The sequence below is a fragment of the Watersipora subatra genome, chromosome 3 (assembly GCF_963576615.1).
Source record: "Watersipora subatra chromosome 3, tzWatSuba1.1, whole genome shotgun sequence".
NCBI lineage: Eukaryota > Metazoa > Bryozoa > Gymnolaemata > Cheilostomatida > Watersiporidae > Watersipora > Watersipora subatra.
Genome location: NC_088710.1, coordinates 34,266,089 through 34,280,004, shown reverse-complemented (window position 1 = coordinate 34,280,004; position 13,916 = coordinate 34,266,089). Strand labels below are relative to the sequence as shown.

Below are 13,916 nucleotides of genomic sequence, written 5' to 3'. Positions count from 1 at the left end.
GAATTTTAGGCTACATAATATTCTTACCACTTTTTTAAATACAATGAGACAGACGTAGAAAAAGCTTATAACAGCTTTCTGTCAGCGACCTGTAGATTCTTTAAAAAGCTAGCACGATTCGATAACTGAGTTTCCTTGCTTCGAATCGATTCAGAGTTCACCTCTGTCGAAGATATTGCACCTTACTGTTTCAACGACTCAGAGCTGCATTATATCAATATTTGTATGAATGTCCATGTACTCCTTAATACAAAACTTGTTAAAATAAACTATCTTCTGGGTCATTGTCGCTTTTTAATTCAGGTTTCGTACACTCGTTGCACCAACTCAGCCACCATACCTCAGCATTTTCTTTTTATTTTCCTTATTGCCGCCTTCTATGCTACAGAACAGCAATGGAATTTACTACTTGCTATACAGTTACTACTTCAGAGGTCGCATGAACTACAGTCGCTTTTAGTAAATAACTTTTACTATACCAAAAGAGCTAAGCATAGGAAGAGGTTGGCGCTGGTGCAGTAGGAATTTGTACAATCCGTAGCTTCAGTTATTTAATGAATAAGGTGATAAAATAAATAAAAATGTAATTATCTCATAATTGTCATATGAGCAGCCCATCGTTGGCAATAATCCCACGACCAAACACGAGTATCGGTTTGGTCGTGTATTTGATTGGCTCCTCATCGGTGTGTGAGCAACCTATCAATAACAGTAGTAGTTAGAATATAGCTGTGTGGTAGTGCGATGAAATGTGCTAAGTTTCTTTACCTCCACTGAGGAGAGCTTGGGCTGGTATTATCAATTTGAATCCATATACAGTAAGCGTTTCCGTGACATCAAATAGTAATCTCAATGCGAGTGCCTTCTCACAAATTTAGCGAGACAAAATAGCATCGAATTTGTTTATATTTTACAAGTTCTATGATTTAAAGAGGAAGAAGCTGTGAATCCGTTCAAAGCATGGAGATGTAGCGAAAGAGTTTGGCAAACTGCAAAACATTTGCAAAATTACTGCATTAAAAAAATTGCATTAAATTACTGAAAAGCTGCGCCAAGAATTTACATTAAATCTGGTTGTTCATTAAAAATAATATGTCATTCCTATTCACACCTGACTTAGAAAACAAATACAAAGCAAATAAATAAAGTTTCTACACGAATAAAAAAAGCTAAGCAGAGCTGTTATATGCATGTAATAGAAAAAGCAATAATCAAATTTCAGAAAGCTTTGGAATGCTGTAAACGAGGTGTAAAAAACTTCTACATCAAATACTGACAAAATGGTAGTCTAGAACTCAAAACTAAAAGGTAAAAGCAATATAATATTGAATTATTTTAATAAATTCTTAACAGAGATAAGACCCTGATTAGCAATATCAGAGCGTAACATCAACATGAATTACTTGTAATACAACATGAATTAAAAAACTTATGTGAGCATTAAGTTGAAGTTTTAGATGGCATAGTGCCAATACTGGTCAAAGACTGCAATTTTTTGCCAAAACTACTAACACATATAATTAACCAAACTATTTTATATAACAACTTGGCATCAAAGACTTAAGTGGCTAACGTTCTATTTAACTTCATAAACAAAGAGTTACAAAACTTTACTAACCAATTACAGACCTGTCTCATTTTTAACAATATATTCAGAAATACTTTAAAAAGTTTTAAATTTTCAAATACAATCTCATCTCGAAAGTGAAAGTATAATTTCTAGCTCGCATTTAGAATTCAGAAAAAGAAAGGTACATTGGATGATCTTATTAAGGTTGTAAACTATACTTTTGCTACTCTAAATTCTGGTATAATAATCATTAGTATATTTATTGACTTCTCAAAGGTATTTGACACTATTAACCATGATATACTATTGCATAAGCTCAAAGACATGAATTCTCCTAATACTTTTATTAAATTAATTAAACATAACCTAACTGATCGTTATACCAACAAGTTTTCTTAAATAAAACAAAATAATTTCTTTTTAAAATCCCTTGCTAGGTTTCCCAGAGCTCCATCTTATGCCCTAATTTTATTTTATTATACATTAATAACTTATTTAATTACGCAAAATCATTTAACATCCTCCTGTTTGCTGACAACACAAACCCATTCTTTGAAACTAAATCTCCTGATGACGATATTTTTATAATAAGTAACAGGTTTCGCATTGTCAAAAATTTCTGTTCTATAAATAAACTCACATTAAATGTTGAAAAAACCAACTTTAATATAATTAAGAATCCACAAATAAAAATACTCTTCATAGAACCTCATAGAACAGTTTCAATAAATAGAATTCTGATAAAAGATGTGGGAAATATCAAACTTTTTGGTATAGTTATTGTTTCTACACTGAATTGATTCTCTCATATTACAAAGTTACGGTCCGAGCTTGCATCTATCTCTGTACTGATTTATCTTACTTTTTTCTTGCCTTTCTCAAATGTGTTAATTCTTCTTCTATATAACGGTCTTATAAACTGGTTTTCTGTTTGGTAGCTTGGTGAAACGCACCAGAGACTTATTTTAACACAATTTTTGGTATACAAACGCATATTTAACAACTACATACAAAAATCCTGCTACTTATCATGCAACTCCAGTATTAAAAAAACTGAAGTTCTCTATATAAAACAGCTTTGCTAACAGTGTCTGTGTCTCTTAGCTCAGACAGCATGTTCTTTTCGCCTTGAATCTCAACCTGCACCATACTACCTTACCAGACAGTCTAAACTCTCTTTACTTAAGCCTGACACTATGTCAACTTGTGGCCAGAGACATGTCTCCTAACATAGGGTCTCATACCAGATGTCTGACGCCTGGGCAGTCTTTCTGTTCATCTCAGGAAGATAAGATATATTGCTGAATTTAGAGTGGACGAAAACAGTAGCTGATGAATAATCTGGTGCTTGCTTGGAGGCTTTCAGGCCCAGCTCCTTGATTATAGCCATGCCATTGTGCATTGAGGCCTGCATCACTACTTTCATGGCTGAATAATTGATATAATATTTACACATGTATTTTTCTTTTCATTATTACTAGTTTCAGATTGATGATCAATGTACATGTAAATAAAACAAAATGATATCAAAATGTGTTGATGTCTTACAAGTTTAAACGAGATTTAAAATTTCTGGTTACTTTCCCATTGTTACCATACTGTAAAGTATGTGCCCCAGAAATCTTTTGTAAACCCATTAAATAGTACTTTAGACTGTTCATGTCTGCTGCCATTCACTATACTTAAACAATTTTGTGACTGCATCAACCATACATGCTCCTTTAGCAATGTGTCAGCTGTCACAGATTCAAATACTATAATTACCTTTGGTCTATAGAGCTGAAGCCTTAATAGTGTAGAGAAGGTCTATAGGCTCCCACTAGGCAGCTCAAAAAGATTGGTTGTATATTTGAATATAAATGTCAAGTAGAACGTTGTCGATATATGCAACATATCACTTCATAAGATCCAACTTGATATGATTTTACTGGAAATCTATCTGGAGTAGTCATCATGACGTTCATTCATGGTTTTCTAATGCTTTTTCTGTGGCAAGTATTTGCTGCTTATTTGTAGTTTGAAGTTAGCAGCCAGTCAGCTGTTATATCTTTAGCAGAAAGGTATTTGCATTTCATTCCCTTAACAAAAATATCTTTAATTATACTCAATTGCATAAGGTATACGTATGCATGTACATGTAATGGGCAGGCTATAATCGTTTTTATTGAAATATATTTTGTATATGGTGCACCAGAAAATAAAAAAATGAATAAAGTACAAACATATAACATAATTTATTTAGCTGATTAACGAGTGAGTTACCATGAAGTGGATGCAGAATATAGCCATGATCACTAAAGAGCAGCCATGACCTTATGACTGCTAAATGACCAAATTGACAAAATGGTTAAGAAAGCTTGACCAGCGAACGATAATGAGTATAAGTATAGCGTAGAAAGTATAGTGGTACTATAGTGAGTACTAGTATAGCATATTGAGAATAGTGGTACTATAGTGAGTACTAGTATAGTGCAGTGAGTATAGTGATACTATAGTGAGTACTATAGTATAGCGTAGTAAGAATAGTGGTACTATAGTGAGTACTAGTATAGTGTAGTGAGTATAGTAATACTATAGTGAGTACTATAGTATAGTGTAGTGAGTATAGTGGTACTATAGTGAGTACTAGTATAGTGTAGTGAGTATAGTGATACTATAGTGAGTACTATAGTATAGTGTAGTAAGTATAGTGGTACTATAGTGAGTACTAGTATAGCGTAGTAAGTGTAGTGGTACTATAGTGAGTACTAGTATAGTGTAGTAAGAATAGTGGTACTATAGTGAGTACTAGTATAGTGTGTGAAGTATAGTGGTACTATAGTGAGTACTAGTATAGTGTGTGAAGTATAGTGGTATAAGTATAGCGTAGTAAGAATAGTGGTACTATAGTGAGTCGATAACAATTTTTATAGCTGCCTTCTATTACATACCCATAGATCTACAAAGTTTCAAAATAGACATTATATGAGTGGCAAATCTGTCAAACAATAGATTTCTTTGCTTATATACAATGTATCTATAAAAAGCATATATCGCTATATACCACTATTTTGTTGGTACACTGATTCATCAGCGCCAGAACCTGCCAACTTTTATTAAACAAAACTATCTGTTAAAGCACAATATTAGTGGCTGTCCTTTCAATGAGCACTATAATAGATGCAGCTTTTGTCTAGTGATCTAGAATGCTGATCTGCAAACAACAAGTTGGTGTTCAATTTAAAAAAAAGCCTTGATGGTTACAGGAATAACAACCAACCTTAAACCATAACTGTCACAAACAACTTTTATCGTATTTACTGGGTAAATAAGACATGCTGATTCCGATTTTGTACTCAAAATAAAGATTAGTTCACTAACCTTTAAAGTCATTTAGGCATTTTTAAAGCGTTTCAATATCCGTTTTGAAAACAACACAATCGGCATTACAAGCTCCGCCCTTAAATATGTGACGGAACCTAGCTTTTTCAGTAATGGAAGTTAGGAATGTTTAGTCAGATTTAGAATAATTTTAAATAAATTTGGAATGCTCTCTACAACTGGGCATGTCTCCATATATGTATTAGGGCATGTATTAGGTTCCCGTAGCACTGAGCTCAGACATGTCCAGTTAAGATCACAGAGACTTTGTTTGCTCTTTAAGACACGCACAGCCTCTTCTTACAGTAGGCTAAGCAAATATCATACTTGATCTTCGAGGAGTTACTGACAGAGTCTGTCAAATCACAAACTTACGCCAAACATTTTCGTTTATTAAAATTTTAAAAATATGTTTTTGGTAACACGTAAAGCAATACTTGACTCATTATTGAAGCACTTATTATAAAAAAGAAACGACTGTTTTAAAGTTGATTTCATGATGATAAAAACTTTAGGTTCCTTACCTGGAAAAATTGAATACCAATATTACTTGACAGTATTTGGAAGGCTTGTTTCAGGTAGTTAGCATGTTTCAGTTCTTTATGAAGTACTGGTATAATGATGTGTTAGGACACTATGTACTCTTAGATGTTATGAAGTACTGGTATAATGATATGGTATAATGATGTGTTAGGACACTATGTACTCTCAGATGTTTTGAAGTACTGGTATAATGATATGGTATAATGATGTGTTAGGACACTATGTACTCTCAGATGTTTTGAAGTACTGGTATAATGATATGGTATAATGATGTGTTAGGACACTATGTACTCTCAGATGTTATGAAGTACTGGTATAATGATATGGTATAATGATGTGTTAGGACACTATGTACTCTCAGATGTTATATAGTACTGGTATAATGATGTGTTAGGACACTATGCACTCTCAGATGTTATGAAGTACTGGTATAATGATGTGTTGGAAACTATGTACTCTCAGTTCTTTATGAAGTACTGGTATAATGATGTGTTAGGACACTATGTCCTTTCAGATGTTACAAGAAATGGTTAAGGCTGATCAAAGGTCACAATTTTTCTAGATATCAAGTAAGTATTATCACAAATTTTATGGCACAAAATGAGGAGTGTAGTAAGACCTTGAATGGAGTTTCTGAAAAGTCTATAAACTTTGTATAATAATAAATGTGTGACTCATAGAAGGCCATAGCCTGTGGATTTCAATCACAACTATAGAATGGCTATAAAGTCAGAAAAAGTGACGCTAAATGTAAACCAATTATCTGCAGAAAGCATTGATTTTGTGCTGTTCTTCTTTGTGAGCTAACAATGTGTTGTACATCGACATGGCGACTAAGTGTGCTTGTATTGCTTTAGTGAACTACTAGCCGAATTCCTGATGTTGCATGGTTAAGAAAATAATTATGCAATGAATTTGAATAACTTACCTGATATCTAGATTGTTTTGTTGTCCATATGTTTTGTGCCTTATTAGTGTATTTGTTAAATAGAAAATACAACTTTTTATGTTATTTAACTTTTTGGACTTTAATCTATCATATGGCGATTAGAGTGAGATGCAAAGCAGCTGAATCATATTTGTCTTTATGCATTACCACATATTTCCCTTTGTCTTACAAAACTATACACAGCTTTGTTCCTCAGATATTATGTTGCAAAAAAGAGACTATGTATTTTTGTCCAAAGCTAGTAAACACAACTAGCAGTTAGCGTAAAGGTAAATACGTGTATTAAAGTTATTTTATTGATTATCAGGTTGCCGATAGATGCAAGACACTATAATTGGTATTGAATTGACACTATGATTGGTATTATACCTGATAATCTCTCACCGCACCCTAGACTGTCAGGGCAGTAGTTTACATACATGACCATCCAGAGTAGACTGATATTACAATTTGTAGCTCAGCGGCGGTGTCAAACTATCACCTTTTACTGTAAACAGTAAAACATTTAATTTATGTTTAACCTGCACATATGGCCTATGCTCTTTGCTAAACAGTGCACGATTTATTCGCATCACCCTATGTTCGTCATTCTATCAATATATTAATTTTTACGTTTGTTGTTTGTTTGTTTTTTGGTCTTTATGTCCAGTTATAGCCACAAGATTTTGGAAATGAAAAATCTGCTGCGCACTGGATTTGAATTTGGAGCCTCCAGTTCTGCACACACGCATCTATTCAATACATTACAATGCAATGGGCTACACTACGGAATAAATTGTGTACAAACTCATAGCACTTTGTAATCTTTCATAACTTCACGCTAAACACTTAAAGGTTGACTTGCAACAAAATTCACATTACAGTTATTTGATATGAAAAGATTCACCATGTCTTACTTCGTGAGGCTGCGATTAACTGTTCATTTTTTAGCTTTTAAGAGCTTGTAATCACATTTCCACATATTTTCCACCTACAACACAACAGAGTGAGACATGGTGAATCTTTTGATACCAACTAACTGTGATGTGAATTTTGTTTCAAGTCGACCTTTAAGCTAGCATTATGCTAGCGTAATGTTAGAATTGTGGCAAAAAGAAAAAAGCTTAAACTCACATGGACAGCAAGACTATTGCAATCAGTATAGAACTGTAGGAGACACTGCAGCTGACACTGTATAAATTATACAAAAATAAATATATACCTTCATTTATAAGTTAGAATGGTAGATGTTGTTTTTCCTTTGATTACAAGAACATTTTTTTGCAAAACCTTTTTATTGCCCGTGCAACACCGTGCATTCAGATAGTTGTATTCTAAATATACAGTCAAACATGGATAACTCGAACTTCAAGGGACCGCGAAAGTGTTTGAATTATCAGAGCGTTCGGGTTATCAGAGCACTGTCACAAGTCCATGTATTTACTTATTTATTAGTAGATACATATACAAATACAAACTATAATATAAATAAGAAGCACAAGTGGCTTGTTTCAAATTAAATGCTTCTAATGTAAAGTTTAAAACGTTTTTATCAAAAAGTATAGAAATTTTTCCACCACTTGAGATTGGTTTGTTGTTTGAGGTGATGTTATTGCCAGGACGTTTTTTAGATTGACATTGGCAAAACTTGATTGTTGTTGAAATGCTCAAAAGAAAAGACATCTTTTTTTTTGAGCGTTTTACCCACGATAAATTTGTAAAGTTTAAAACGTTTTTATCAAAAAGTATAGAGATTTTTCTGTCACTTGAGATTGGTTTGTTGTTTGAGGTGATGTTATTGCCAGGACGTTTTTTAGATTGACATTGGCAAAACTTGATCGTTGTTGAAATGCTCAAAAGAAAAGACATGTTTTTCTTTTGAGCGTTTTACCCACGATCAATTTTGCCAATTTTTCTTGAAGTTTATGCAAAGATTACCTCACTTTACCTTGCTTCCGAAGGGCGATCGCGAAGCGGATGTTTGGTATAAATCAAATTTCACCAAACTTTTAGAAAAGTCGTTGACAAAAATATTTTGCCGATGGTGGTAATAACGACGCCTATGAATTACAAAAAGTTGAGGTTTACCTCTATGGCTTGGAATAAAGTGATTTTCTAAAGCGATAACAACCGTTTCGGTAGCCGTTGGGCAAAAAACAGTTCGAGTCAAAAGTGTTGAGTTCGAGTTATCTATAGCAATTTATCATTACGTGGGAACGGACCAAAGAAACCGTTCGAATTAACCATGGGTTCGAGCTATCCGTGTGAGAGTTATCCATGTTTGACTGTATTTGGTAGAGCCTATATTCCTCACTCCATGATATTATAAATATAATCATTAGAGCCTATGTTCCTCACTCCATGATATTATAATTATAATCAGTAAGGCCTATGTTCCTCACTCCATGATATTATAAATATAATCATTAGAGCCTATGTTCCTCACTCTATGATATTATAAATATAATCAGTAGGTCCTATGTTCCTCACTCTATGATATTACAAATATAATCAATAGGTCCTATGTTCCTCACTCTATGATATTATAAATATAATCAGTAAGACTATGTTCCTCACTCTATCTACTATATAAATGGCAATCGTTGTCCGTCTGTCTGTCTGCGTGTGTGTGTGTGATTGTGTGTCCGCCTTATAGAGTACTGTACTTTTCGGACTATTAGCCGCTACTAGGTATCTGGGGCGCATTAACGGGAATCTATGGTTAGTGCGCCTCTACATAACCTATTCATCGTTTTTACACAAAAATCACGTGATCTCTGGTTAGCGCGTAGTAGTTTACATGCAATTAATATTTACTGCCAACGTGTACCGAGAAGGTCACCTAAACGTTTGTTTCTTGCGGTCACTGGAAAAAACGCAGTTCTCATCTACTAAGTTTCTACATCAAAAAGGTAAGTGCTTCTTATTCAATGTTGTATTGTCTATGAATTGACACACTTCCAATACATAACCCTTTCACTAGCGTCCATGTACGAATTTAGCTATCGGCCTACTGCCAGCCATTTTGCCGATAATGCTTCATGATATTTTTTCAATTTGAAACTCCATCTAGAATGTTTGTTTTGGTTATATATTTCATTTTGCCAACACGTTAACAAGCACTGCTATTCAAAAAATTTGTTTTATCTATACTTTGTGCATTGATAAAGCGATGTGAAGCTACAAAGCAAAACAATCCTCTACAATGTTCCTTATTCTTACAAAACAATTACTTTCATCGCCATCAGAGTCAGTGCTGCTATTGCTATTTTAATTATCTGTGTAATCACAAAAATTCTGAATCGTCTATAATGTCATCAACATAAGTAGCTATTTGTTTTCTAACTCGGTGGCGTTTTCTAAACTTACACAAAAAATGGTTGTTTTTAACCACTTCGGGTGCAATTGCATAATCCAATTTCGCATTCAGGTACAATTAAATCATGATGCTCTACAGATTATGACATGGGTCAACAAAATGTCGTTTTAACCATAGAAGCACTCACGTTTTTACATAGAACACCTATACTTTTTGGAAAGCAGAGAAAATTCTGTATCTGATCAAATTATCTTTATTGCAAAAATTAAAAATGATACATATTGAAAGTAGCATGAAATAGCGGTTTTATTAAAATTCTTGTTCTACAAACATACCTGACTAATAAGGGTAGCATATAAATGTATAAAAGTATATATAATAACAAGCAACTAAAACATTATACCGTGTATAAAATGCAATCTACAGTCTCTTCCATAGCTGTTAACTTATCTTTGTCACCACTCCACTGGAAGTCTGCCATTTCTATTACTGAATTGAAGTCTATACGCATCCACTACTAGCTACTACGCTTTGTTACTAACTGATCGCGATGTTGAACTTTGAACGCAAGTTACTCAAAATTCTTTCAATAAACCATAGCTGTTTGACCAGTCCAATGTCTGCAAACATGTCTCAAGGTCATGCTTAGCTTTGTAGATATGGTGTAACTGTAAGCAGGCTCTAAATATAGATCAGTGGTTCCTAACCAGGGAGGATTTTTGGGATTTATAGATGGGGGGGGAATTTGGCAGTTTGCCAAAGGGGATTTCCGTGGCACCAATTTTTCTTATACCTGTAAAGGGCAGCGAGGAGTGAATGAATTTCAGTAGTTTCTACAAAGCCAAGATCTAAACCTGTGGAAAATGTAAGGATTGCTACACTACATGCATATACATACCTGCAATATTAATTGTTCAGTTACCGATTTGGTTTGCATAAACATATAACATTTTGACAATTTTCTCTGTAGCCTAACATACGTATGATGTTTTGCTCATGTAGATATTGAACGTATTCAAATATTTTGATTGCATATCCCATATTGTAGGTGTTAGAAATGTCAAAAACAAAAAGACGAACATATGATGATTCTTACCTTAACTATGGATTCACTTGTATGATTAAAAGCGGCATCGAAGTACCACAATGGGTTTTGAGCATGAAAGTGCTCACTAATGACTTCATGAAATCACATCAACTTAAGCAACACCTAAGAAATAAACATGCAATACACATGGATAAATCAAAGCCGTTCTTTGAAGCTAAAGAGAGAGAACTCAAGCGGGCAAAACTGGATTCCACTGGCAGCTTTCATATCCAGGCACAGGCCATTACCGAGGCATTCTATTGCCTGTCTTACCGTATCGCCAGAAATAAGAAGCCACACACCATTGGTGAATCATTAGTTAAACCTTGTCTACTGGAGTGTACTAAGATTATTCTCGGAGACACAGCCCGGTAGATACGAAAAGCCGAACTCGCTGAATGACTGAACAGACCGAATATTTTGGGAGTTGCCCTTTTGTGTGACTATTTAGAGATAAGGGTGCGTAACTCAAACTTCTATAAATAAAGAGCTCAATGAATTTTGTAGAAACATTTTAGAGGCTGTAGTTTATTTTTGCACCAGTGAAGCACGCTGCGAATAAAAATATTACATATTCATTCGAAGTATTTTTGCTATCACTAGTCCAATCAGTACTCACCTTACCTTTGACAGATAAAAGGGAAATGCCTTGTAGAAGCAAAAGGTTTTATTTGTTCAGTAGTATCGTTAACCATTGGTGAACTAGTAGCTAAATAACTAGCCAAAATTGTTTCTTTATTCAATTGGAAATGAATATATTCATTTCTAAATATAGTAATATTTATTATAATCATATGAAACATGCAATCAATATTATTTATAGATAATAATTGATTTATAGATAATAGTTGAGTGAGGCCAACTCCCAAAAGATATTCGGTCTGTTCAGTCATTCAGCGCGTTCGGCTTTTCGTATCTACCGGACACAGCCGCTCAAAAGATAGCTGATTTATCCCTCTCAGACAGCACAGTGAAATCGAGGATCGATAATATGTCTGCGAACATAAAGAGGCAAGTAATTGAAAAGATCAAGTCATCTCCCATGTTCACCATTCAACTTGATGAGTCCACTGACGTTGCTAGCATTTCACAGCTGATTTTGTTTGCACGCTATGTACACAGAAAGACAATTGAAGAAGAATTTTTGTTCTGCAGTCCTCTAACAGAGACCACCACAGCTGCTGATGTTATGAACCTGGTTTCCGACTTCCTCAGCAAAAAACATCTGGACTGGGGCAAACTAATTAGAGTTTGCACTGATGGTGCTCCAGCCATGCTTGGCTGTCATGCTGGAATTGCACAGTTGGTAAAAGAAAAGAATCCTTTAGTGGTGAATACCCATTGCTTCATTCACAGACAAGCGCTAGCAGCAAAAACTCTTCCCAAAGGATTGCAGGAACACCTTTCTTCAGTGATTAAAGTAGTAAACTTTATCAAAGGCTCAGCCTTGCAAACACGTCTCTTCCACAAGTTATGCAAAGATATGGATGCTGTTCACTCATCATTATTGTTCCACACCGAAGTTCGATGGTTATTAAAGGGCAAAATGCTTCTGCGTTTCTTCAATCTACAAGCAGAGGTCAATGAGTTCTTGAAAACTCATAACAAACCCAAACTACTGACTTCAATGCAGGTGGAAGGCTTCCATCAGTGTCTTGCTTACCTGGTTAACATTTTTGGTTCAATCAAGGAAGTGAACACAAAGATGCAAGGTAGAGACAGAAATGTGTTAAATGTAATTGATAGTATCAATGCATTCAAGGACAAGCTCAAACTCTGGGTGGTAAGACTGGCTACTGAGAAGGTAAGAGTTTCATTTCCAGTTTTGCATTCATTAGTTGACAAGAAAGCTTTTTCCGCTTCTTTGCTAACCGACATAAAGCATCACTTGAACAGCTTGATAGCAGAGTTTGAGAGATATTTTCCATAGTTAGATCCTACGACAGAGCAATTGATGAGCCTGACCCGAGACCCTTTCAGGCGCAATGTCCATGAGATTCCGGAACAGCTTGAGGAGGAGTATTTGGAGCTGACAAACAACTCTGCATTAAAAGATGACTTCAAGGAGCTATCAATAGAGCACTTTTGGATTCAGACCTAAAGATTGTATCCTAACATAAGCCTGGCCGCTTTCAAGATGCTCATACCATTTGCTTCCACATATTTTTGTGAGTCAGCATTTTCAGCAATGCTAACCATAAAGAGCAAATCTAGAAACCGTCTGAAAGTAGAAGCTGACCTATGGTGTGCCCTATCTACAACAACTCCTAACATCAAAATTCTGGTCAGCTCCAAACAAACACAGAAATCGCACTAGTCTGCTGACTGTCTTACAACTTGAACTTGAATACATATACATATATATATATATATACATGTATATATATATATATATATATATATATATATATATATATAAGAGGAGGAGCAAAGCATCAAAGCATATGCAGCCTCCATGGCCATTTCCGATAAGTTGCTAGCTGAATTTCAATCGGTTGCTCTTACAACGGACCTACGCCCTGATGATGAGGAAATATACTGGCACACGAAACCTCTTCATTGTGCTTACTACCAACAAATATCTAAGGTTGGCGATCTTCACCAGACATATATGTGTCTAAACAAAAAGAACCTAACGACCAATGCAGAATCGCTAATCATGGCAGCCCAAGAGCAAGTGCTCCCAACAAGGCAACTCCAAACGAAAATATATCACACTAGAGACGATCCTAGATGCAGACTGTGCAAAGATGCACCTGATACCATTCAACACATCATCAGTGGATGCAAACAGCTAGCAGGAAACGCATACACTGAGCGGCATAATCATGTTGCAGGTGTTGTGTATAGAAGTCTATGTGATGAGTATGGCCTTAATAAACCACAACACTGGTGGGAAGCTCCTGGTAAGGTGAATGAAAATGACCGCGCTAAAATCCTCTGGGACTTCTACGTCCGGACTGACAAGCATGTCCTAGCAAACCAACCAGATATAGTGGTGGTAGACAAGGAGAACAAGAGGGCTACTATAATAGATATAGCAGTACCCAATGACTACAATATAGCCAGCAAAGAAAAAGAAAAGGTAGAGAAATATCTCCCTCTTAGA

At 35.0% G+C, this 13,916-nt stretch overlaps 1 protein-coding gene across 1 annotated transcript; it reads left to right on the top strand.

The window, feature by feature from the left end:
* Nucleotides 1-11,798: 11,798 nt before the first annotated feature.
* Nucleotides 11,799-12,908, top strand: LOC137390537 (zinc finger BED domain-containing protein 5-like). The gene is made up of 2 exons (XM_068076865.1): nt 11,799-12,611; nt 12,738-12,908. The coding sequence occupies exons 1-2, from the start codon at nt 11,799-11,801 to the stop codon at nt 12,906-12,908; spliced, it is 984 nt and encodes a 327-aa protein (XP_067932966.1).
* Nucleotides 12,909-13,916: the final 1,008 nt, after the last annotated feature.